Here is a 27,064-nt window from a genome sequence, read left to right on the forward strand (position 1 = left end):
ATTTTCATTAGTAATGGCATGACCTTCGATGATAAAAAATATTTTATGTAAAGATGTTTCTTATCTGGTAAGTCCGTATCTGATCTCATTAGTGACCATCGAGTTTTCCCATCAATCAAGCCCAACCCTTCATTGGCTAGTGATGACTAAGCTTCTTGTATGATTTAAAGTTAGGAAGGCTCAATTTTTTTGGCTTGATATATAAATCCTATCTTTAATTCAAACATGCATGTAAACAATAGCATTCTTATTCATCATTAAATTAAAATACAAGCATACAATTACAATCAAACAAATTAACTCTCATACCATGCACACTAATTACCTTTCATGGCCAAGCTGTATAATATAAGTTTGTATCAAATGACCTATGAGGGAATAGTGAAATCTTATCAAGATTAATTAGTTGATAACTCGACAATTAGCTCGTACAGTTCCTTGTTTTCCTGTGAGTACACCAATCTGGCCCATCTTCACCATGGATGCGGCAAATGCCTTCTTGAAGAACTCCGGATATTTTGCATATTGAGACACTTTGTAAGCAGTGGTAGACGTTGACATCAAGGTTTGGTCCGAGGTGAAGAGACCGCGGTTCGTTGCAACATCCTCATAGAAGCTAGAGTCGAAGGTGAGGGGACTTTGCGGATCCATGTCCACTTCATTGACCGTGTTCCCTTGAGGACATTCATGCTTCAACTGTTTAGCATATTCTACATCCAAATTTGGATCACCTTTTAGAGTTCCACTATAGTTGTAAAGCCTGTCTGCAAAAGAAGGACAATGTGCGACGCCAATGGTGTGTGCTCCTATGTAAACAACATAAAATATCAGCGCCTTTGTATCAAAATTACTAACACATATTATTAGTAAAGTATGGATTTTTTTTTAATCAATTACCTGAGAGAATAACTAGGTCATCTTGGCTTAAACCTTTGCTGGCAAACATGGCGGTGAGTTGATTGAGGTTTAATGTTGGAGGAGGAAGATCCACTGTTTCATTTGCTATGGACACCATTCCATCCTTTCTACCTGATGGCACATTGTAGTACTTGCCTCCATACTGCACTCATGAATTTTCAAAATCTTAATTAAAATAACTTCATTAAATAATGAATTAATACTATAAATATTTAATTAGTTTACCTGCACAACACTGTCTCTAGCCGCAAAGGCAATAATATCAGCGCAAGAGACTGTTCCTTTGCAGGCGACTTCAAGACGTGCCTTGATACTATCAATCACATCAAATACTTCATCCTCGAAGGTTTTGTTTGGTGGTGCATCTTTCTCTGCGATGTTGCCTTGTGTCGAATCAACTAGAATCGATGCTTCGCAACCCTATAATGCAATATCGTCATGTAAAAATAACCCACTGACGATAGTGCACATATGTATACTCACGCTGACAAAGCAGTCATGAAAGTGCAACCGAAGGAGGTCAGCACCAATGCCAGCATTGGCCTTAAAAGCATTGTAGAGCTCCTCCTTCACAATGTCCTCAGCTTTAGGACAGCTCTCCCAGTAGTACCCTACTTTGAACTCGGAAGCTGAGCCTGCTACACTCATGCACAAGACAACAACCAAAGAAAGCAACATCAAGCTTCCTCTTGCCAAAGCCATCTCCTTCAAACACTCTCCCAGTGATCCAATGCAGATCTCGTGTTGTTGTTGTTGTGGTGGTGGTGGTGGTGGTGGTGAAGGCCTTCCCCATCCTATTTATATTCACCAATCTAATCAACTACTAATCCCATTACTCCACCAACTATGATTTCTTATGGCTTACACGCCAGCTTGAAAGCAAAACCCTTTTTTATTGTATTTTTGTGCAAGCCAGTATCAGTTGAAATAGTGTTTCATTCGTAACAGAAATAGTCGCAGTCCTGATTGTTTATTCATCACCTACCACTTGAGTCCTTGATGCTGACCACCAAAAGCATTTAAAATGTTAATGTAGAGTTGACCTTCTCGCGCATGTATGGACTGCTCAACTTCTTTGTAGAAAAAAGAAAAAAAAAAACTTTGGTTATATGGTTAATTATGTTAACATGATAGAACAGCCCAACAATATGAATAATATTGATTGTTTCATATAAAAAAGAAAACTAATAGTTAAACAAAATATTGCATGTACTATGGATTGAATTCCCAAGTGATGTTGTATATATGATTACTTGATTAATTGTCATCGGTCATGTGTCAAGGTCGTAATATTCTAACCTTCCGTGTGATAGGATACAATCTCAAAGTTAGAACCCTTTCAACTAACAAATTAATCATAATTATATAAAGAAAACACATACAGATAAGGAAGAATCCTTTTCGAAAAGTCGACCAAAATATTAGTTCATCAAATACCATTGATAAATAAAGTGTGGGTTCACATTGACTTGCACTTAATTTGCTTAATTTACAGGGCCGGCCCTGTATATATATATATATATATATATATATATATATATATATATATATATATATATATAATTAGATTATTTTAAATATCAATTAATGTTTGATTGTTTCATAATTAATTAATATAATCAACTCTTAATTATTCTTTTTTTTCTCACACTGAGAGTTTGAGCTTTGTGTATAACTCTATATGCTCTTAGAAATAATGATAGTGCACCTAAAGGATTCAATAAACTTGCTAGTTTTGGTGCAATCGACTATGGTCCAAGTTGATTAGGTTAACAAAGCTCGATTGATCAAGCTTGGTGTGACTCCAATTTGAGTTTCAATATTTAATCAAAATATTAGCTGGTAAGAGAAATTTGCAATTGGGTCAAGGTTATTGGACACTTAGCGGTAAGAAGTTCAATAGGGAGTTGACATGAGGCATAAAGTTTTGGAAAATCAAAATTGACTAGATGCTAAGTAATAAAGAACTCCTAGAAAGTCATGGTTGACCTGATAATAGACAATAAGAAAGTTTCATTAGTTTAAGGTTAACCATATGTCAAGTAATGATGAATTTCTAGCAGGTTAAGATTAATCGAATACTAGGCAATAGAAAGTTTCGACAAATCAAGGTTGACCATATGTTGAGCAAAGGACGTTTTGGTAAGTTGAAGTCAATCGAATACCAGCCAAGATGAGAATTCAACCTTGAAATAAGGTTGAAACATGAGTATTAATTTATTGATTGGATATATCATTCGATCAATGGACTCTAAACTTCAAAATTAAAATTTGACATATTTTAGGATTTGTTATAGTAATTGTGCTATAGTAATTGTGAACAGTACTTTGGTATAGTACTGTGAACAATAAGTTAATACATTGGCATTTAAGCGATAGGTTTGTCTAGAGAGATGGCATTGTAATAGCAAACATAAGTTTAAAAAATCCATTGGAAAACTCAATTGATCATAATCAATCGGCTGATGGAGAATATCAGTCTATTGATGTTACTATTCGAGTGAATAGAGAGTTTAAAACTCGACTGCGGGATTCAACTAATTAGGTAACAATTGACTAATATAATGGGCAATCGATTCATTCTAAGATAGATAGAGTCGTTGAGTTGATAGGTTAGCGTAATGTTGAAATCTACAGTGAAGCAATTGACTGATGGATAAAATTTATAGACTGATAAGCGAAATCAACCCGACAACAACCCAATAAAAGAGGGTTTTGAGGAAGTTGGTTTTTGAGGGTTTGGAGATGAAGTATTATTGCATTTCCCACCATCAAATGAAATTCAAAGCAATGAGAAAGCATCTAAAGAAAAGATTTCACTTGCATAGTTATTTTCACTTACATTTATATTTGTATCTTTGTATTGCTTGTATTTGCTGTGAAAATATGGTGATCTCCGCCTCTGAAAGTTATCTGAGATGGAGAAGGATTAGTGGATGTAGTCGTAAGGATTAAACCTTGAATGTAGTCACCTTGGGAGGCGATGAACAAAGTAAAATAATCGTGTTTGTATTGTGGTATGTCGAATTGCTTTCAAGTTTTTGTTGTGTAATATTTCAAGCAATTGAAATTATTTACCCCTCTCTAGCTTACATGAGTCTTACAAGTGGTACTAGAGTAAGGTTACTATTCATCAGACTAACCGCCAAGAGAAGCATAAGGCTAGAGGGAAGAAGAAGAAATCACATTCTTAATATCAATGAGTCACCGGGCCGACCATCAAAGGAGCTCAATTTCGAAATGGATATGTAAGACGAATTCAGTTTTGATACCTGAGTACCTCCATCTTTCGAAATGGGAAGCTTAGAGTAATGGAAATCAAGGATGGAAAATTTCTTAATGATGAATATCTAGAATTGGTTCATCCTAATGGAGGGATTCAAAGACACAAAGGATAGCAAAGGGATGTTAGGACTGGTACGAGCTAAAGGAGGGTGAATAACTTCGATCACTTCATCTTAATTTCATTCTCGTCTACAAAAGGTTAACATGTAGTGGAAACTATTAGTTGCTACTCGGAACACCATCTTAATTCCCCTGTACAAAAATTTGTACAAGCATAGAACTATCCTAGCTACCCATGTGCTCTACTGAAGTTAAATTTGGATTGCAAATGATACTTAACATTATTAATCCAAACTATCCTTCAGAAGTTAAACTTGGATTGGAAACGATACTTAATATTTTTACTCCAAGTTTAACCGATGTGATCTTCCTAAGTTAAACCATATTACAGAAGTTATCAAATATCTATTTCAAAGATCAACTTCCAGGTTAAACATGACGAGACACTAGACCTTCTTGGTGTAACACCCATGGAGTACTTAGCAAGATTTTAGATATTTTTATCATGAATAAAAATAGGCCTTATGTGGAATTTACAAAAAAATAATAAAAATAGAAATAGAACCAAAGAGAGAGATGACCAAGGCTTGAACCTTGGATCTCCTGCTAAATATATACATGTGTTAACCAATAGACCAAGAGAAATTATTGTTAAAGAAGGAAGTGGCAATATAGTTAAGGGTAAGAAAAGAGATTTTTGTTTCATTGAGAAGGAGAAGTTAGAGTTGCCTCTCCCTCTCAAAAAAAAAAGAGGATTTTTACTTCCTCTTTTCATTAAGGAGAAGTAAAAGAAAGGAGAAGGGAAAATACATTTTCCCTTCCTCCTCTCATGATGAATAAAAGGGGAAATTAAGAAGAAACTTCATTTTTCTTCTCTTCCTCCTCCCTTCTCTTCCTCACCGTGACCAAGGAGCCTCCCCTACCTCTCCTTGCCGAAACCCAAAAACAAGGAAGACCCCTCTCTAGGAAGGCTCCACAAGCAAGATCCCTCTTTCCTTAAGCGAATAAGGATGTAAGTATTCCCTCACCTGTGGTACAAGTTGCTTATGATTTTCTCGAAAGACTCAAACTCTTAGAATTTGAAATAAAAGAAGAGAAGAAACCATGCTTATGAACTTGATAGGTTATGATATGATTTTAGTTAGAAAGGAAATTATGTGTGTGATGTTAAGCTTAATCTTTTTATTGAGATGTTTATTAACTTTCTCTCCTTTTTATAAGTTTCGGCCATGATCAAAAATATAGGGTTCATGAGGCTTAAAACCTAATCTAACTTGCTCCTAGATTTATTTATGATGTACTAAGAAAGTTGCTAGAGATTCATGTTCATATGTTAACTAGAGATTTTATTCTTGCTTGAAGAAAGGTTCGGCCATGATAGAAATATAGGGTTCATGAGGCTTAAAACCTAATCTAACTTGCTCCTAGATTTATTTATGATGTACTAAGAAAGTTGCTAGAGATTCATGTTCATATGTTATCTAGAGATTTTATTCTTGCTTGAAGAAAGGTTCGGCCATGATAGAAATATAGGGTTCATGAGGCTTAAAACCTAATCTAACTTGCTCCTAGATTTATTTATGATTACTAAGAAAGTTGCTAGAGATTCATGTTCATATGTTATCTAGAGATTTTGTTCTTGCTTGAAGAAGGGTTCGGCCATAATAGAAATATAGGGTTCATGAGGCTTAAAACCTAATCTAACTTGCTCTTAGATTTATTTATGATGTGTTATGAAAGTTGCTAGAGATTCATGTTCATATGTTATCTAGAGATTTTGTTCTTGCTTGAAGAAGGGTTCGGCCATAATAGAAATATAGGGTTCATGAGGCTTTAAACCTAATCTAACTTGCTCATAGATTTAGTTATGATATGTTATGAAATTTGTTAGAGATTCATGTTCATATGTTGTTTAGAAACTATGTTTTTGCTTGAGGAAGTTTCGGCCATGATGGAAACATTAGGGGTTATGAAACTCAAAACCTAATTTAGTATGATCATAGACCTCCATGTGATATGTTATGAAATTAACTAAAAAGATTTATGTCTACATGTTGTTCATAAGTTTATTTCCTAGTTGTAAAGTTTTGGCCAAGATAGTGATTTAGGGTTTCATAAAGCTCTAAACCTAATTTAGCATATTTATAAGTTTCCTTGTGATATGTTATCAAATTGGCTAAGTATTCATGTTAAGAGATTTATTAGAAGTCCACTTCTTGTGCATGATGTTTTGGCTATGATAATTTTAGGGTTCATGAAGCCCAAAAACCTAAGTTAGTATGCTCATAGGTTTCTTGATGATATGTTATAAAATGGGATAGAAACTTGTACTTATATGTTGCTTAGGAGTTCATTTTCTACATGATGGAGTTTCGGCCATGATGAATCCTTAGGGTTCATGAAGCTCCAAAACCTAATTTAGTGTACTTATGGACTTCTTTATGATATATGATAGAGTTAGCTAGGTGTTCATGCTACATGTGGTTTAGAAGTGTACATCCTTGGCTTATGAAGTTTCGTCCATGATAATAATTTAGGGTTTCACAAAGCTCAAAACCTAATCTAGCATGCTTATAGACTTCCTTATGATATGTTAACAATTTGGCTAAGTATTTATGTTCATGTGTTGCTTAGAAGTTTACTTCTTGTTATGATGTTTCGGCTATGATAAGATTGTTGGTTGCTACTCGGAAAACCTAGAGGTTCCACTGTACAAAAATTTTGTACAAAGGTCTGAACCTTTTCCTAGCTACCATGTGTTCTTTTAAATTAAATTTTGGATCGCCTGCGGAACTTATAACACGTTTGATCCAAAAATTAATCTATTTATTCTTTTAGGTTTTGACTTGGATCTCCTGCGGAACTTAACACGTTCGACCCAAGTCTCCTTAAGTTATTAATTCCATTAAATATTAATTTCCATAAAAAGTTCTCAGTACTGACGTGGCGAGGCACATGGCCTTCTTGGATATGGGAGCAACCACCACCGACTAGACAAAACCTTTAATAGAAAGCTAATATTTAATTTCCCAAAATAACTTTAGGTTAACCAAAGAGAACAATCAAATCACAAGGAAAAGAAAGAAAACAAAAGAACACAACATCGAAAAACATATTCGAAATACTAGATCGTAAGCCTCTTGTATTTGGTATTATTTCCATATATAACTAGCATGATGCGGAAATAAAAATTACTAGTTATACCTTGTAGAAAAACCTCTTGATCTTCTACCGTATTCCTCTTCTAACCTCGGACGTTGTGTGGGCAACGATCTTCCGAGACGAGAAACCACCAAATACCTTCTTCTCCTCCTAGCTAGGTTCAGCCAACAAAGAGGAAGCTTCACCAAGGAAGAAAATCAAAATACTAACCAAGCTCCAAGAGATGCTAGCTTTCTCTTCTTCTTCTTCTTCTTCTTCTTCTTCTTCTTCGAGTAGTATCCGGCCACCACAAGAGCTCCAATGGAAGAGTAGGGTTCGGCCACCACAAGAGGACGAGAGGGAGAGGTTGGCCGGCCACACCAAGGAACAAAAGAGGGAGAGAAATAATAGATGTTGTATCTCATGAAGGCACCCTCACCCCTTCTTTTATATTCCTTGGCCTAGGCAAATTAGGAAATTTAATTACAATAAAATTTCCTCAATTTCCTTGACATGATTTAATTTAGAAAAATAAAATAAATTTTCCAAATCAATCTTCAATGGCCGGCCACATCATTGGAGAACAAATTGGACAAGTTTTAATCAACAATTAAAACTTCCTAATTTGTTTCCGGAAATTTTAAAAAATAAAATTTCTCTTTAAAATCTCTTCATGGTTGATAAAAGGAAATTTCTATAATTTTAATTTTATCAATATGTGAATAATTTTTAAAGAAAAAATAAAACATCTCTCCAATCTACAAATAAGGAAAGAGATCTAATCTCTTTCTTTAATCTTTATAGATCTTTTACAAGAGAGATATTTTAATTTTAATTCTCTTTAAATTATATCTTCCACATAATAATAAAAATTAAAATTAAAATCCTTTTTTAATTTAATTTGGCCGGCCCCCACTAGCTTGGGTTCAAGCTAGGGCCGGATACCTAGGCCGGCCCTAGCTTGGTTCCCAAGCTAGCTTGGCCGACCCTTATTAGTGGGTATAGAAGGTGGGTATAGGTGGGTATAGAACTCTATAAATAAGAGGCTACGATAGGGACCGAGAGGAGGAATTGGTTTTGGTCTCCAGAAAAATTAAGCATCCCGTGTTCGCCAACACACAACTTAATTTTATCAATGATAATTCATTCCACTAGAGAACTATCATTGAACTACCGCACCAATCCCAAATTACATTTTGGGCTCCTTCTTATTATGAGTGTGTTAGTCTCCCGTGTTTAAGATATCGAATGTCCACTAATTAAGTGAGTTACCGACAACTCATTTAATTAATATCTAAGTCCAAGAGTAGTACCACTCAACCTTATTGTCATGTCGGAGTCCACCCGCAGGGTTTAACATGACAATCTTTATGAGCTCCTCTTGAGGACATTATCAACCTAGTATCTCTAGGACACAGTTTCCTTCTATAATCAACAACACACACTATAAGTGATACCATTTCCCAACTTATCGGGTTTATTGATTCAACGAACTAAATCTCACCCATTGATAAATTAAAGAAATAAATATCAAATATATGTGCTTGTTATTATATTAGGATTAAGAGCACACACTTCCATAATAACTGAGGTCTTTGTTCCTTTATAAAGTCAGTATAAAAGAAACGACCTCAAATGGTCCTACTCAATACACTCTGAGTGTACTAGTATAATTATATAGTCAAGATAAACTAATACCTAATTACACTACGACCTTCTAATGGTTTGTTCCTTTTCCATTTTGGTCGTGAGCTACTGTTTATAATTTATAAGGTACTGATAACATCATCTTCTGTATGTGACACCACATATTATGTTATCTACAATATAAATTAAATGAACAACTACAAACAAATGTAGACAATTAGACCAAATGTGATTCTTTATTCATAATAAATGTTTACAAAGCTTAGGCTTTCAGTATACATTCCAACAATCTCCCACTTATACTAATGACTAAGCTGCCATATCTTCTACCATACATCCGATTCCACATGCCGATCGAAAGCTTTCACCGGAAGGGCCTTAGTGAAAGGATCTGCCAGGTTATCCGCTGATGCAATCTTGGCGATGACAACTTCTCCTCGCTTCACGATATCTCGTATCAGGTGGTACTTGCGCTCTATATGTTTACTTGCCTTATGAGCTCGTGGTTCCTTCGAGTTTGCAACTGCACCGCTATTATCACAATAAATTGTGATGATTTTGGGCAAACCAGGAATCACATCTAAGTCCATTAGAAAGTTCCTGAGCCATACTGCTTCTTTAGCTGCCTCAGAGGCTGCTACATACTCAGCTTCCATGGTTGAGTCCAAAACGCATTTCTGCTTAACACTCCTCCATGAAATGGCTCCACCTCCTAAAGTAAACACATAGCCTGATGTAGACTTACTGTTATCCCTATCTGATTGGAAATCTAAATCCGTGTAACCCATAGGGAGCAGATCGTCTGCTTGGTAAATTAGCATATAATCTCTAGTCCTTCTCAGGTACTTTAATATATGCTTTACCGTAGTCCAATGTCCTTGTCCAGGGTTACTCTGATATCTGACTATGCCCACGGCAAAACGGATATCGGTCTCGTACATAGCATTGCATACATTAGGCTTCCTACAGCATAAGGAACTGCTTTCATTTCCTCTATCTCTTTTGATGTCTTTGGAGACATCTCTTTAGATAGAGCTACTCCATGTCTAAAAGGTAAGAAACCTTTCTTGGAATCCTGCATGCTAAAACGAGCAAGGATTGTATCTATATATGAAGCTTGGGATAGACACAACATTCTTTTCTTACGATCCCTTATAACTTTGATCCTAAGAATGTGTGCACATTCTCCTAAGTCCTTCATATCAAATTGTTTGGACAACCATACCCTTACGTCTGATAATACCTTGACATTGTTGCCAATTAACAAAATATCATCTACATATAGTACAAAAAATACCACCACGTTTCCGTTACACTTCTTATATACACAAGACTCATCCGGACTTTGAATAAATCCATATGACTGGATTACTTCATTAAACCGGATGTTCCAAGACCTTGAAGCTTGCTTCAGTCCATAAATGGACCGATTGAGCTTGCACACTAGATGCTCTTTGCCTTTTTCAATGAACCCTTCGTTGCTTCATATGGATATTCTCTTCAAGACTTCCATTAAGGAAAGTCTTGACATCCATTTGCCAAATCTCATAATCCATATGAGCAAAGAATGGATAAGAGTATCCGGATAGACTTAAGCATGGCTACGGTGAAAAGGTCTCCTCATAATCGATTCCCTCTTTTGAGTGTACCCTTTGCAACAAGCCTAGCTTTGAAGGTTTCTACCTTCCGTCATCCCTCTTTTCCTTTTGTAGATCCACTTGCATCCAACGGCTTTTACACTATCAGTGGTTCTACAAGCTCCCAAACCTTATTAGAGTACATGGACTCTATTTGAATTCATTGCCTTTTGCCAAGATGATGCATCTATATCTTGGAGTGCTTTCTCATATGAGGGGATCGTGTTCATGTTTACCGGGATCAAGTCCAAGACTCTCCCAAAACATGAATCTTTCAGTCGCCTCACAACCCTCCCACTACGACGAGACATTCGTGGTTATGTATCATGTGTGACACGTGTTGCAGTCTCTTGTGGTACTTCATCTTGTACTGTTGGTACTGAAGTAGACATGTCCTCTCTAAGTTCTTCTAAAACAACTTTACTACTGGGCTTGTGATCCATTATATAGTCTTCTTCTAAAAACTGGGCATTGGTGCTAACAATGACCTTCTGGTCTTTAGGACTATAAAATAAATCACCTTTCGTTCCTTTGGGATATCCTACAAACACGCGAACTTCTGTACGAGATTCTAACTTATCAGCATCTGGTTTCAGCACATGTGCTGGACTACCCCAAATCCGAATATGTCTTAGACTGGGTTTTCGCCCATTCCACAATTCTATGGGAGTAGAAGAAACTGATTTAGAAGGTACTAAGTTCAGAACGTATACTGCTGTTTCCAGAGCATATCCCCAAAACGAATTTGGTAATTCTGAATAACTCATCATCGATCTAACCATTTCCATAAGAGTCCTATTCCTTCGCTCTGCCACACCATTCGGGTGTTCCAGTGCGCACAATTGGGATTGAATCCCGACCTTCGATAAGTAATTCCTAAACTCTCCTAAGAGGTATTCGCCACCACGATCAGATCGTAGTGTCTTGATACTTTACCTAATCGTTTCTCCACATCACCTTGTATTCTTTGAACTTGTCAAAGCACTCGGACTTGCGCATTAGGTAAATGTATCCATATCTTGAATAATCATCTATGAAAGAGACAAAATATTCAAAACCTCCTCTTGCCTGGACAGACACCACACAAATCAGAGTGAACCAACTCTAACACTTCTTTGGCTCTATACCCTTGGCCTTGAACGGCCTCTTGGTCATTTTACCTTCTAAGCAAGATTCACAAGTTGGAAAATTTTCCAACTCTAATGAACTCAAAGTCCATCGGCTATAAGCCTCTGAATCCTACTTAAATTAATATGACCAAGTCTTAGATGCCAAAGATATGCTTGGTTCATTTCGAATGTTCTTTTCTCTTATTAGAATTAGAAGATGAGTTATAAATTTCCATGTTTTGCTTTGTGGAAGAAATTGGATTTAAAATATACAAATTGCCAACTAATGCACCAGAACAGATAATCACTTTATTTCTTTTAATAACTACATCGTTACTGAAAGAAACTGAATATCCATCTATAAACAGTTTAGAAACTGAAATTAAATTCTTTCTAAAACTGGGTACATAAAGACAATTTCTTAAAACCAAATTTCTATTTCTACTAAAAGACAAGTAGACGTCTCCCACTGCAACAGCTGCCACCTTAGTAGCATTGCCCATGTAGACGGTAATCTCCCCTTCGATTAGTCGTCGGGTTTCCTGGAACCCCTGCAAGGAATTGCAGACATGATCAGTGGCTCTACACACCAGGTGCTGGTAGATAACACCGCTAAACATGTTTCAACAACCAAAGCATGAGATATACCTTTGTTTTGGTTCCTACGAGACACCGCCTTCAATGTCCCGCCTTGCGAGATAAAGCACTTGCCCTTGCTTCTTCACTCCACTTTAAATCCCGTACTTTGAGATTTATTCACTTTCTTTGCTGAGCCGACTTGTTTCTTCTTCTTCTTTCCTTTCGGTTTAGAAGTAGAACCATTTTCAAGAAAGTGAATTTGAGAATTGTGACGAAATAATCCTTCTGCTGCTTAGTAGTTCCCCAATGAATAAATCCTTTTATTCATATTATAGTTCAGTGGACCTGCTCAAAACTTCTAGGTAGCGTTTGGAGGATCATATCGATCCGGGTTTCCCATCAATTTCTCCTCCAAGGATCAGATCTCGTTCGGATAAGCCATCATCTTTAGGATATGATCCCTTACAGAGTACCCTCTTGCATGGTGGTGGTCATTATCTTTCTCATAGCTTCTTGTCTAGAAGCCCTATCCTGATGACCAAAGAGCTCCTTGAGATTGTTCATAATATCATAAGCTGTTGGTAAATCTTGATGCTGATGTTGCAATACATTTGACATTGAAGCCAAAATGTAACACCGCGCCATCTCATCTGCCTTTACCCATCTCTTATGATATTCAATCTCCTCTTGGGTAGATTCACCAGTGGGTGCATCAGGACAAGGTTCAGTCAGTACAAATTTATAGCTTTCAGCAGTCAGAACAATGTCCAGGTTCCTTTTCCAATCTATGTAATTAGGTCCAGTAAGTCTATTTTGTTGAAGTATGATGGACAGTGGGTTGAAAGTCATCCTAAGAATCACAAATAACTTTTGGTCAGAACTCTAAATTTAGAATAATATTGATTCCTCAAACAATACTATTTTAAATTAACCAACACCTCATCACACCGTGAATTTTGTATGCCACGTTAGTGTGGACGTATACAAATTCAACATTTGTAAAAGGAGGGTTTTAACCCATTAATTTTATTATCTTGTCAACCTAACTTTTTGACAAATAAAATTAATAGTTGGTATTATTTGGTCACACAAATAATAGTAGTGACTCCGTTGGGGAGGATACTATTAGATGTGTCTAAGTGTATACCATTACTTGACACTAAGTCCATTAATAAGATTATGCCCTTTCCGTTGGGGAAGATCACACGCTCTTAATTAATTTCCTATAGTCATCCAAAATGGAAGTCTGTTCTAGTGATCCACAAACAAGCTCATCCGTTATGGAGGAAGGCACTCAGAGCCAACGCGCAAGCTTGTTTGCATCACTTACAAACCAGTAATGGAGACCATGGGATTTATTTAAAAATCCCTCTCCCACTTAGTTATTTATAAATGAGGAATTTTAACTATGCTAGCCTACTAAACTTGTAAACTAACATGCACAACATAATATAAAAGCAATAAATAGAAAATTTAATTTTCAACTATTATGGCTTTTATCTCTAAATTGTCCTCCGTGTGTTGTCATCCCAAGCTGCTGCCATATTTGGCCACCGCCTCCGGGTCTAGCTGTCGCATCCATCTTGCTCCTAGTTCCGCTGCGCCTCTGGTCCTTAGAAGGTTCCACGCTTTGCAAGATTCGATCCGCGACATAAATAGAATTTTACATTTTTGATCCTATATTCCATAAAAGGAATGTACATGTATCTAGATCAAAAATAAAATCCTAATAAAACTAAATACAGCTCCTGCTGTATTTTAATACAATCATGCACACACATATAAATTGTCCTTGACATGTCCAAGGGTCCAATCACACACATAATTAACTAAAAGCCATAATAGTTGGATCCTGCATCCACAACGTTAGCACATCCTACTATTATCCTGCCTAAATTATGTATGACATGCGCATAATTAAACTAAATACCAAATACACAGAGGCAAAACCCTAGCTCTGATACCAATTGTTGGTTGCTACTCGGAAAACCTAGAGGTTCCACTGTACAAAAATTTTGTACAAAGGTCTTAACCTTTTCCTAGCTACCATGTGTTCTTTTAAATTAAATTTTGGATCGCCTGCGGAACTTAACACGTTTGATCCAAAACTTAATCTATTTGTTCTTTTAGGTTTTGACTTGGATCTCCTGCGGAACTTAACACGTTCGACCCAAGTCTCCTTAAGTTATTAATTCCATTAAATATTAATTTCCATAAAAGGTTCCCAGTACTGACGTGGCGAGGCACATGGCCTTCTTGGATATGGGAGCAACCACCACCGACTAGACAAAACCTTTAATAGAAAGCTAATATTTAATTTCCTAAAATAACTTTAGGTTAACCAAAGAGAACAATCAAATCACAAGGAAAAGAAAGAAAACAAAAGAACACAACATCGAAAAACATATTCGAAATACTAGATCGTAAGCCTCTTGTATTTGGTATTATTTCCATATATAACTAGCATGATGCGGAAATAAAAATTACTAGTTATACCTTGTAGAAAAACCTCTTGATCTTCTACTGTATTCCTCTTCTAACCTCGGATGTTGTGTGGACAACGATCTTCCGAGACGAGAAACCACCAAACACCTTCTTCTCCTCCTAGCTAGGTTCGGCCAACAAAGAGGAAGCTTCACCAAGGAAGAAAATCAAAATACTAACCAAGCTCCAAGAGATACTAGCTTTCTCTCCTTCTTCTTCTTCTTCTCCGAGTAGTATCCGGCCACCACAAGAGCTCCAATGGAAGAGTAGGGTTCGGCCACCACAAGAGGACGAGAGGGAGAGGTTGGCCGGCCACACCAAGGAACAAAAGAGGGAGAGAAATAATAGATGTTGTATCTCATGAAGGCACCCTCACCCCTTCTTTTATATTCCTTGGCCTAGGCAAATTAGGAAATTTAATTACAATAAAATTTCCTCAATTTCCTTGACATGATTTAATTTAGAAAAATAAAATAAATTTTCCAAATCAATCTTCAATGGCCGGCCACATCATTGGAGAACAAATTGGACAAGTTTTAATCAACAATTAAAACTTCCTAATTTGTTTCCGGAAATTTTAAAAAATAAAATTTCTCTTTAAAATCTCTTTATGGTTGATAAAAGAAAATTTCTATAATTTTAATTTTATCAACATGTGAATAATTTTTAAAGAAAAAATAAAACATCTCTCCAATCTACAAATAAGGAAAGAGATCTAATCTCTTTCTTTAATCTTTTATAGATCTTTTACAAGAGAGATATTTTAATTTTAATTCTTTTTAAATTATATCTTCTACATAATAATAAAAATTAAAATTCTTTTTTTTTTCATTTCGCCGGCCCTACTAGCTTGGGTTCAAGCTAGGGCCGGCCACCCAATTTTATACCTAGGCCGGCCCTAGCTTGTTCCCAAGCTAGCTTGGCCGGCCCCTATTGGGTGGGTATAGAAGGTGGGTATAGGTGGGTATAGAACTCTATAAATAAGAGGCTACGATAGGGACCGAGAGGAGGAATTGGTTTTGGTCTCCCGATAAAATTAAGCATCCCGTGTTCGCCCCGAACACACAACTTAATTTTATCAATGATAATTCATTCCACTAGAGAACTATCATTGAACTACCGCACCAATCCCAAATTACATTTTTGGGCTCCTTCTTATTATGAGTGTGTTAGTCTCCCTGTGTTTAAGATATCGAATGTCCACTAATTAAGTGAGTTACTGACAACTCATTTAATTAATATCTAAGTCCAAGAGTAGTACCACTCAACCTTATTGTCATGTCGGACTAAGTCCACCTGCAGGGTTTAACATGACAATCTTTATGAGCTCCTCTTGAGGACATTATCAACCTAGTATCTCTAGGACACAGTTTCCTTCTATAATCAATAACACACACTATAAGTGATACCATTTCCCAACTTATCGGGTTTATTGATTCAATGAACTAAATCTCACCCATTGATAAATTAAAGAAATAAATATCAAATATATGTGCTTGTTATTATATTAGGATTAAGAGCACACACTTCCATAATAACTGAGGTCTTTGTTCCTTTATAAAGTCAGTATAAAAGAAACGACCTCAAATGGTCCTACTCAATACACTCTGAGTGTACTAGTGTAATTATATAGTCAAGATAAACTAATACCTAATTACACTACGACCTTCTAATGGTTTGTTCCTTTTCCATTTTGGTCGTGAGCTACTGTTTATAATTTATAAGGTACTGATAACATCATCTTCTGTATGTGACACCACATACTATGTTATCTACAATATAAATTAAATGAACAACTACAAACAAATGTAGACAATTAGACCAAATGTGATTCTTTATTCATAATAAATGTTTATAAAGCTTAGGCTTTCAGTATACATTCCAACAAAGATGTTAGGGTTCATGAAACTCAAAACCTAATTTAGTATGTTCATAGACTCCTTATGATATGTTATAAGATTTGCTAAGTATTCATGTTGTATGTGGCTTTGGAGTATTCTTTTGTTATGAACTTTCGGCCATGACTATAACTTAGAATTCAAGAAAGTTTTTAACTTAAACTTAGCAAGCCATGAATTTGTTTATGATATGTTTTATGTTAAGTGTGCATGCTTTATGATAAGATAAGTAACATGTTGATTATGTATGTTATGAATTATGCATGATATGATCCTTATGATGATTATGTACTCAAGCATGTATGATTTCAACATGTTGCATGCTCATATATGTAAGCTTATGAACCAAGCATGATAAGGGTTTTATATGATGGCCATGTGCCAAGAATGCATGCCTTATGATATGATAAGAAAATGACAAAGAGTTGCTTCCCTTAAGTTGGGATTAAGAGCACTCTTCATGTTAAGACAAGAGCATGACCTTATGATGATATGATATGGCAATTATGATGATATGATATGCATGACATGTACTTTACTTTGTATGGCTTGTACCAAGGGTGGGTTCCATAAGCGCCCCTAGACCGACGGACTATGAACGGGTCTAGTAAAAAGGGATGAACTCCTTAGTACGCTCCTAGACCGACGGACTATGAACGGGTCTAGATCCCTAGTAGGTTCGGGGCTAGCTACCCTGTCCTAGGGATTGCGCGCATTTATGTATGTATGTGGTACAAGCCGGGCCCTCATGATGATGATATTATGTTCAAGTATTAAAAGATATGTATAAAGACATTTTGCACTCAACATGGCATATGTTTTAAAAAGGCATTTTGCATAATGCACCCCTCCTTATATGATATGTTTCTTTCCATGTTCATGATATGTTATGCTTCTCATGGTTTACCTCATATGATTACTTTGTTTATGATATGTTAGAAACATGATTCATAATAATATGTTATAATAAGAAACCATGCTCACATAGTGATGATTATGTTATTTGTTCATTGATGATATGCTTGTATGATTATGCTTGAGATACGGATTTTTGTGAGTATGAAAGAATCTTACTGAGCCCGTGTGCTCATAACTTACTTCCTTGTACCACAGATAAAGGCAAGGGATGGATGACCTAGGGGAGCTGCAGGAGAGGCAAGGAGGTGTGTGTGGCAGTGGCTCGGCTGGGACGAATAAGACCTGCTATAATGCTTTGTTATGTTTGACATGAACCATTATATTTATGTTACATTCCAGTATAACTCTATGACATTTCCTCTGCTTTAAGTTATAAGAAAGAATTTTTGAATATGTATGTATCCTGGAATGGTTAAGTAAGTAAGTAGCCCTGTCCATTTGAGTAGCAGGGAGGGCGGGCGTTACACTTGGGTATGAGATCATCCACCACTTCCTAGACAAAGCCTTTCAAAGAAATCAGATATTTAACTTCTTACAGTAAACTAGGTTTAACTATAGAGACCTCAATAGAAATATAATATCAAAACATGAAATCAAACAATAAAATCGATAACAAAATCGATAACCTCTTGTGTTTGGTTTTTCAAGATTTATACAAAAGATGAATTAGTTATGATGCGGAAACCAATAACTAGTTATACCTTTTGTAGCTTATAGACCTCTTGATCTTCTATTGTATTCCTCTCCTCTTGGACGTCGTGTGGATGACGATCTTCCAAGATAAAATCCACCCAAGCTTCTTCCTTTGCTTCCAAGATTCGGCCACCAACTAACCTCCAAGGGATGCTAGACAAGAGAACTTCCTTCTCTTCTTCTTCTCCTTCAAGCAACTGGCCACCAAGAGATCATCAACCTTGATGTCGCCGGCCTCCAAGAGAGAAAACAAAAGGAGAAGAGAAAAGGACAAGGGTCGGCCACCAAAGGATTGGAAGAGAAGAATAGAAGATGTATTATCTCATGAGGCACCCCTCCATCTCTTTTATAATCCTTGGTCTTGGCATAAAAGGAAAGTTTTAAACATAATTAAAACTTCCTTATATTCCTTGTCAATGACTAAAAAGGAAAGTTTTAAAACAAAAAATTAAAACTTCCTTCAATGCTTGTCATGGCCGGCCATATACTTGTGCTCCAAATAATGAAAGTTTTAAATATAAAAATTAAAACTTCCTTATTTGTTTTTTGTAAGAAATTTTAATTAAAAAATTTCTCTTTTAAATCCCTTATTGGTTATAAAAGGAAAATTTTATAAATTAAAATCTCTCTTTTAAAACATGTGGATGGTTACAAAAAAGGAAAGTTTTATCAAAAATTAAAATCTTTCTTTTAACTACAAATAAGGAAAGATATCAAACCTTTCTCTTAATCCTTTGTAGAAAGTTATATAAGGAAAGATTTTAAAATTTAAAAACTCTCTTTTAAAACCATGGCTTCCACAAAATGAAAGATTTTAAAAAATTAAAATATCCTTTTATTTTAATGTGGTCGGCCACCTAGGTTGGGCTCCAAGCTTGGCCGACCATAAACTTGGCCCCAATCTTTGGCTTGGCCGACCCTAGCTTGGGCTCCAAGCTTGGCTTGGCTGGCCACCATAAGATGGGTAAGAAGCTTGGCTTTAAGTGGATATAAGACTTTATAAATAAGAGGCTAGGTCTCCCGATGAGCTTGAGCTTCCCGTGTTCACCCCGAACACCCAACTCAAGTTCATCAATAATAACTCATACCACTAAAGAATTATTATTGTACTACCGCACCAATCTCATATTACAATATGGGCTCCTTCTTATCATGAGTGTGTTAGTCTCCCTGTGTTTAAGATATCAAATGTCCACTAATTAAATGAGTTACTGACAACTCACTTAATTAATATCTAGCTTCAAGAGTAGTACCACTGAACTTTATTGTCATGTTGGACTAAATCCACCTGTAGGATTTACATGACAATCCTTATGAGCTCCTCAAGGAGACATCATCAACCTAGATTACTAGGACACAGTTTTATTCTATAATCAACAACACATCATTTAAATAATATCATTTCCCAACTTATCGGGCCTATTAATTTAACGAACTAAATCTCACCCTTTGATAAATTAAAGAAATAAATATTAAGTATACGTGCTTGTTATTACATCATGATTAAGAATACGCACTTCCATAATAACAGAGGTTTTGTTCTTTTATGTAGTCAGTATAAAAAGAAACTACCTCAAATGGTCCTGCTCAATACACTCATAGTGTACTAGTGTAATTTTATAGTCAAGATAAACTAATACCAAATTACACTACAACCACTCCAATGATTTGTCTCATTCCATCTTGGTTGTGAGCTACTATTTATAATTATAAGGAACTGATAACATGATCTTCTGTGTGTCTCCTCACACCATGTTATCTACAATATAAATTAAATGGACAACTACACTTAGCATAAATGTAGATATTTGACCAATGTGATTCTTATTTCAAAATAAATGTTTATACTAAAAGCTAGACTTTTAGTATACATTGTAACAGAAACAACATACACTACAAAAGAAAATACATCACCAAACTCTCAAGAATCTACATCTTCAAATCTTCATAAAACTCTCTTTTATAGGATTGCTTTTGGGCTGATTTTTACCTAGCAATCAATCGTCAATCGATTGTTCACCCTTGATTCATCCATTGAACATCAATGACCCTTTTCCTACATCATCAATCCATTGTTAAACACAATCAATCGATTACTATCTCAACAAATTTCAAATTGTTCTATTTACTACTATAATGTCAACAATCGATTGATGGAACTTAGCAATCAATTACTACTGTAGGAGTAACCCCTAAATCATATTACTATGGCAACCTCAGAAACACTATAGTAGCCCTAATTACTATAGCAACCCCTAATTTTTGAGATTTCTGGTTTGCCGCAAACCCTAGATACAGAATCTTCTTTATAAATAAGAGGTATAGAATATAACTCTTTATCCCCTCTTGATACTGTCACCTTTTAGTTTATTGACACTCTCTCTAGTTTTGTCTTGGACGCTAGCACCTCCGTGCACAAGGAACTCAAGCCAAATGGACAAAACAGATTTGGGGCATGTACATCTCTTGCTTGATTTCTAATAAAATATGTGTTCTAAATGGATTTTATTTTTTATTTTAATTTGATCTAATCATGCAAGAACTAATAAATTAAATTTTTTGAAGTCAATTTCTGAGTGTGTATATATTATTTTCTAAATTTATCGGATAGGAGAACCAAGGGGGAAGATTGTTTATCTATTATAAAAATAATAATAATAAATTAAAATTTTAAAAAGACCACTACTTCTACTATGTTATTAACTTTTTTTCTATGTCCACAATATAATCTCTCATCAGTGCATGTGTACATGAAATAAAAATTTTACTTGTCACTCCTATATATTAGTCATCCAGGTGATGACTTAAAATGATGATAATTGTATATATGTTATAAAATATTTATTATAATAAATAGGAAAATCTCTCACTCTTTATTGTTGGTGCAATTAACCTCTGGTCAAGGTTGACTAAGTTTATCAAGATTGGTTGACCAGATTGATCAAGCTCTATTGGCTAAGCTTGAGTTATCTCAAGTTGAATATTCATGTTTAATCAATATGTTTGTTAATGAGAGTGAGATGTTTGAGTGAAGGGAGAGATTATTCAAGAAGAAGATTGCCGGTGTGATAGATTTTAGATTTGGTTGACTAAGATTGACATGGATGTCGGTGGTGTTGGTATAGGGAATAACAGATAATTGAATCTATATTTTGATAATAACAAAGGTTTAAAGTTACACCTCTGTGAGATCTGATATCTTTGTTAAGTGCGTAGGACTTAACTAGAAATTCCTAATAGATCTAATAGACTGGATACTTTGCAACGAAAGCCCTAGTAAGCCAGGTGGACCAGATACTAGGCAACGAAAGACTTAAAATATCAAGAGGGTCAGACATCGGGTAGGACGAATTCGATAGGTCAGCGAGGACTAGGCACCAAGTCAAAGGAAACTCCGATGAGTGATCGAATATGAAGCAAAGGGAGCCCAAACATGTCAGCAAGAATGGATATGTGATGAAGGTAAGGAAGGTGCGCTTCTAGCGTGGAGACATCCTTCTAAAGATAGTATGGGTGTGTCTTCATTTAGGGGATAAACTTTGGCCTCAATTCAACTAAGAGTCCTACTGGAATTTCGAAGTCGAGATCGGACCGTTACTACTTAACTCTCTTAAATAGATCATTGATAACTTATATTTTGTTATACTATATGCTAACTTAATTTTACAGAGTTCAGAAGATTGAAAAGTAAGTTTGACCAAATAGTTCACGTGATAGAACAGTTTAAGGGACCGAACAATAGGTTATGTCGATCGATAAGATGATGCAGCATAGTGATGTGACATGGTAGCCAAAGTGTCTATTTTACTAACGTGCATATGAGGTGGTAGAGGATAGACATTGTCTTGCTGGTGTGGTGGATACAAGGTCCAGGATGTACATCGTCTTACTGATGTGGCGAGCGCATGGTCAAGGATGGGCATCGTCGTGTGGACGTGGCAGAAGATAGACCTTAGACAACTTACGTGATAAATAAATAATGACTCGACAAGGTTCAGGCGACCAAGAAACCTCATCCAAGCAACCAAAAAAGTTGAGTCAATGGTGGAACCGAGATAGATAGCTAACGTGGCAGCGTTCGGTCAACCATACCAGGTAATTGGTCAATCGATAAAGCTTATCTGGAGCTTGTTATTAAGGTGATCGGTTGATTAGGAAACCATATCAGTCGACCAATAAAAAGTTATAAAAAAGACTTCGAACAGATGGTTCGAATATGAATTCTACTATCCTCTCAATTTCTGGTCTCGTGTGCTATTGTGCTCCCCAACAACCAACACTCAATCTTCAATATTTTTGTTGTCAGTAACTTAGTTGATTTCATTTCTTTTGTGCATTCATATCTTAAAAGGTTGGTAAAGTGTTTCTGAATCTTTTCCTTATAAGAGATTTCTTTACCTACAAAGAGTTCTTTGAAAAGAGAAAAATAGTGCTTGTATACTCAAAGAGATTAATAATCTCAGACGTTGAAGTAGCAGCCTAGAGGACTGTGAACTAAGTAAATCCTTGTCTTGTCTTTTATTCCGCTACTATCTGATTTAGTGCTTTGATTTCGTAAAGAAAATAAGTTTAGAAAAGAATGATATTCACCCCATTTATTGCTTTCCACGATCCTAGATATGGTTTAGTAAAGAGCCCAAGTAAATTAAAATTGATCAGATACTTTACAGATATTTTACAGTGGAAATGTCCAAGTGGAAGTTGATTGGACACTTAGAAATTGAAAGTCTAACTAGAATTGTCATGATAATATAAGTCTAAGGAGGCCCAAGGATGACCAAACATTTGGTGATTGAAACTCCAATAGGGAGTTGAAATGAGAGGCAAAACCTAAGTGGGTCGTGGAGGGTCAGACACTTGACATGTGAAATAAGTCCTAATTAGTTATAGAGGATCGGACACTTGACATATGGAAAGTTCAAACAAGCCAAAAAGAATTAGATATTTGACAATAGTAAAGTCATGGCAAGTCATTGTTGACCAAATACTAGGAATGGTGAAATTTAGTAGGACAAGGTTGATCTGATATTGAGAACGGGAAGATCGGATAAGTCAAGGTTGATTGGATGTTGAGCAAGTTAGGAAGTTCTGATAAATTGAGGTAAATCAAATAGTAGACAAGATGAAAATTTAACATTGAAAAAGTTGAAATTAAAGTATTAGTCAACTGTTAAGGTATAACAATCGACTAATGAAATCTTAAACATCATATTTGAAGTTTGAGGGGGTTTAGGTATTTTGCTATATGATCAATCGATTAATGATTTTGATCAATTATCTAATGGGCACATTAGTAGATTAATGAGTTTAAGTAATCGACTGATGATATTGTAGAAGCAATCAAAATGTTAGAAACTTGGCTGAACAATTTGACTGATAGACATTAGTCAATTGGTTAGCAGTCGATTAGTATCACTATTATAATGAACAAAAAATTTCTGAGTCGACTGCGGCACTCGATTACCTAGTCATTCATCAATTGATGAACAATAACAGGCAAATGCTATTGGAGAGTTGGTGAGAGTTGCTCTGTAATTTAAAAATGTTATAATAATTAGTGACGAATATTTAATTATCTGTCTTTAATTAGCGACGGTTTTTTATTATTCCATCTCTAATTAGCGATGGTATTTTATTATTCCATACTAAGTTTGGCTAAGTTATAACGACACCATTAACAAATTTAGCGATGGAATTAAATATTTCGTCAATGCTAGAAACGGAATTTAATATTCGTCTCTCGCTAAATTTAGTGACAGACTATTTAATTCTGTCGTTAAATTTAAAGACGGATATTAAATTCTGTCTTTAGTGGCAACAGAATATTTAATTTCATCGCTATTTTGTCAACGACCAACATCACAGCGACGACAATAATTGGTCTCTAATCGATCGCTATGTTCAATTAGCGACCGATTAGTGATGAATAGTTCTATCGTTAAAGAGCTTTCTTTTTGTAGTGACTAAGGCTCTTGTAATGCTAATTAAGATTTTAATGTTTACAATATCTTAAATAATATTGCTTCATATGTAAATTCACTAATCTTTCAAAGAAGTTAACAATAGCATTCTTATTCTTCATTCATGTAAAATAAAGCATATGGATACAATCAACCAAATGAAAGAAAATTAAGTCTCACATGCAAAACACTCATTAATCTTCATAACCATACCTTATAAGGTATGTTTGTATCAAATGAATTATAAGAGGAAATTAAAAAAAAAAAAATCATCAAGAGTAGTTGATAACTCTGCAATTGGCTCGTACGGTTCCTTGTTTCCCCGTGAGCACACCAATCTTACCCATCTTCACCATGGATGCGGCAAACGCCTTCTTAAACAAGTTGGGGTTTTTTGCATATTGATACACCTTGTAAGATGTTGCAGATGTTGACATCAAAGTCTGGTCTGAGGTGAAGAGACCACGGTGGGTTGTGACAGCCTTATAGAAGCTAGAGTCAAAGGTGAGGGAACTTTGTGGGTCCATATCCACTTCATTGACCGTGTTCCCCGGAGGGCATTCACGCTTCAACTTTTTAGCATATACGTAGTCCAAACTTGGATCACCTTTTAGAGTTCCACTATAGTTGTAAAGTCTGTCTGCAAAAGAAGGACAGTGTGCGACCCCAATGGTGTGCGCTCCTGTGTAAATTAAACAACATAAAATGTCGTTAGAACTTTTGTATCAAAAAGGCCACCATATATATATGGTGGTTAGCATCGTATAAAAATCATCCTTCTTATCAATAATTACCTGAGAGAGTAACTAGGTCATCTCGGTTAAGACCTTTGAGAGCAAACAAGGCAGTGAGTTGAGTGAGGTTGAATGTTGGAGGAGGGAGATCGATCGTTTCATTTATTAAAGACTTTCTTCCATCTTTTCTACCTGATGGCACGCTGTAGTACTTTCCTCCATACTGCATTGATGGATTTCCATTATCATAGTCAAAACAATTTCATTAAATAATGAATAAACATACTATAAATTTTGAATTTGATTACATGCACAACACTGTCTCTAGCCGCGAAGGCAATGATATCAGCGCAAGAGACTGTTCTTTTGCAGGTAGATTCCAAACGTTTTTTGATAGTATCGATCACATCAAATACTTCATCCTCAAAGGTTTCGTTCGGTGGTGATTCTTTCTCTGCAATGTTGTCCTTTGTTGAGTCAACTAGAATCGAAGCTTCGCAACCCTATAATGCAATATTATTGTCAATTGATGTAAAAAATAACAGATTAATGATAATAAGTATATTCATGCATATATGTATACTAACTCCAACAAAGCAGTCATGAAAGTGCAACCGAAGCAGGTCGGCGCCAATGCCAGGGCTGGCCTTAAAAGCCTTGTTGAGCTCCTTCTTCACAATGAGCTCAGCTTTAGGGCAGCTCCATGCGTAGTACCCTACTCGGATTTGAGAAGCTGAGGCTGCTAAGTTCATGCACAAGACAACAGCAAAAGAAAGCAGCAACGAGCCTCCTCTTACCAAAGCCATCTCCTTCAAACACTCTCTCAGTGATCCAACGCAGATCTTGTATGTTGTTGTTGTGGGTCTTTCGATCCCCATCTCTATTTATAGTCACCAATTTAATCAATTATTATAATCCTATTACTCCACCAGTTCCCATATGGTTGCTGTGGCATGCACGCCGCTTGAAAGCAATACTTTTTTTGTTGTTGTTGTTGTTATTGTGGTGGTGGTCGTTTTGCCATTTTTTTTTTTTTAATTTTATTGAAGCGAAGTCTGTGTGTGCTGTCATCGTGCAAGCCTGTATCTGTTGGAATTGTACTTCAATATAAACTGGAATACTTACAGTCCTGATTGATTGTTCATCACCTACTACTTGAGTACTTGGTGCCTACCAGCAAATCCATTTAAAATTTTAATGCAAAGTTGACATGCATTCTCGCATATAAATATATATATGAACTGGTCAACTTCTTTTGCCATTAGCAATAAACAAATTGAGAGCTCATCCCCTCAAGGCAAAAAGATGCTCTAGATATCTTAGTATATTTTGCAGTCTCATGGTTCCTATTTGCTCTCATTATCTAATTATAGTTGATTTAATCATCGCAAATTGACATCAGAAGATCCTTCAAATTAACCATGGCTCCATTTCTCCTCATATTTTATTAACAGATGAAATTTTCCAACATATCCCTTTTGGCAGCTGGAGAGTACTGGATAACTTAGTTGAAAAAGAAAAATACAAGGCGACTCCATTTGTGATTTGATAAATAACAACAGGAATGTGGAGGACAGACATCAATCTCGCTGGCATGACAACGAGTCTCTTGGGAGATGCGTGCACGACGATAAACTAGCTGGCTAGGTTTTGAAACACATCGAAGGTCTTATGTACTTTGTTGAACCATAATAATTAATTTAGTTAAGCAATAAGCCCAAGCTGTGTTGTTGTTGTAATATAGCCAATATATATTTTAAATATAATTAAATATATATTTAGTATCTAGTACCGAAAGATTACAATCATTAAATTTGATCTAATGACATTTATAAATGAAAATACAAATAAAATAATTAATAATAAATAAATAAATAAATATGAAAGAGTATATGTGAATTTTAAAAGGTTTATTAGGATTTTATAAAAAATTATGGATTTGTTAAGGGGATAAATGAAAGCTTGTTTGGGAGTATTATATTTAAGCTAGGAGTTAATTTA

At 35.6% G+C, this 27,064-nt stretch overlaps 2 protein-coding genes across 2 annotated transcripts; both read right to left on the reverse strand.

Annotated features, from left to right (window-relative positions):
• Positions 1 to 233: 233 nt before the first annotated feature.
• On the reverse strand, positions 234 to 1,681 carry LOC122038521 (peroxidase 5-like). The gene is made up of 4 exons (XM_042598311.1): positions 1,402 to 1,681; positions 1,144 to 1,338; positions 898 to 1,060; positions 234 to 806 (listed from the first exon to the last, which is right to left on the reverse strand). Exons 1-4 carry the CDS (start codon positions 1,618 to 1,620, stop codon positions 403 to 405), a joined length of 981 nt encoding a protein of 326 aa, XP_042454245.1. The 5' UTR covers positions 1,621 to 1,681; the 3' UTR covers positions 234 to 402.
• A 22,804-nt stretch (positions 1,682 to 24,485) lies between these two features.
• LOC122038520 (peroxidase 5-like) lies at positions 24,486 to 25,903 on the reverse strand. The gene is made up of 4 exons (XM_042598310.1): positions 25,651 to 25,903; positions 25,372 to 25,566; positions 25,124 to 25,286; positions 24,486 to 25,011 (listed from the first exon to the last, which is right to left on the reverse strand). The coding sequence occupies exons 1-4, from the start codon at positions 25,867 to 25,869 to the stop codon at positions 24,602 to 24,604; spliced, it is 987 nt and encodes a 328-aa protein (XP_042454244.1). The 5' UTR covers positions 25,870 to 25,903; the 3' UTR covers positions 24,486 to 24,601.
• Positions 25,904 to 27,064: the final 1,161 nt, after the last annotated feature.

This window comes from Zingiber officinale, chromosome 1A (genome assembly GCF_018446385.1).
Source record: "Zingiber officinale cultivar Zhangliang chromosome 1A, Zo_v1.1, whole genome shotgun sequence".
In the NCBI taxonomy this organism is placed as follows: Eukaryota; Viridiplantae; Streptophyta; class Magnoliopsida; order Zingiberales; family Zingiberaceae; genus Zingiber; species Zingiber officinale.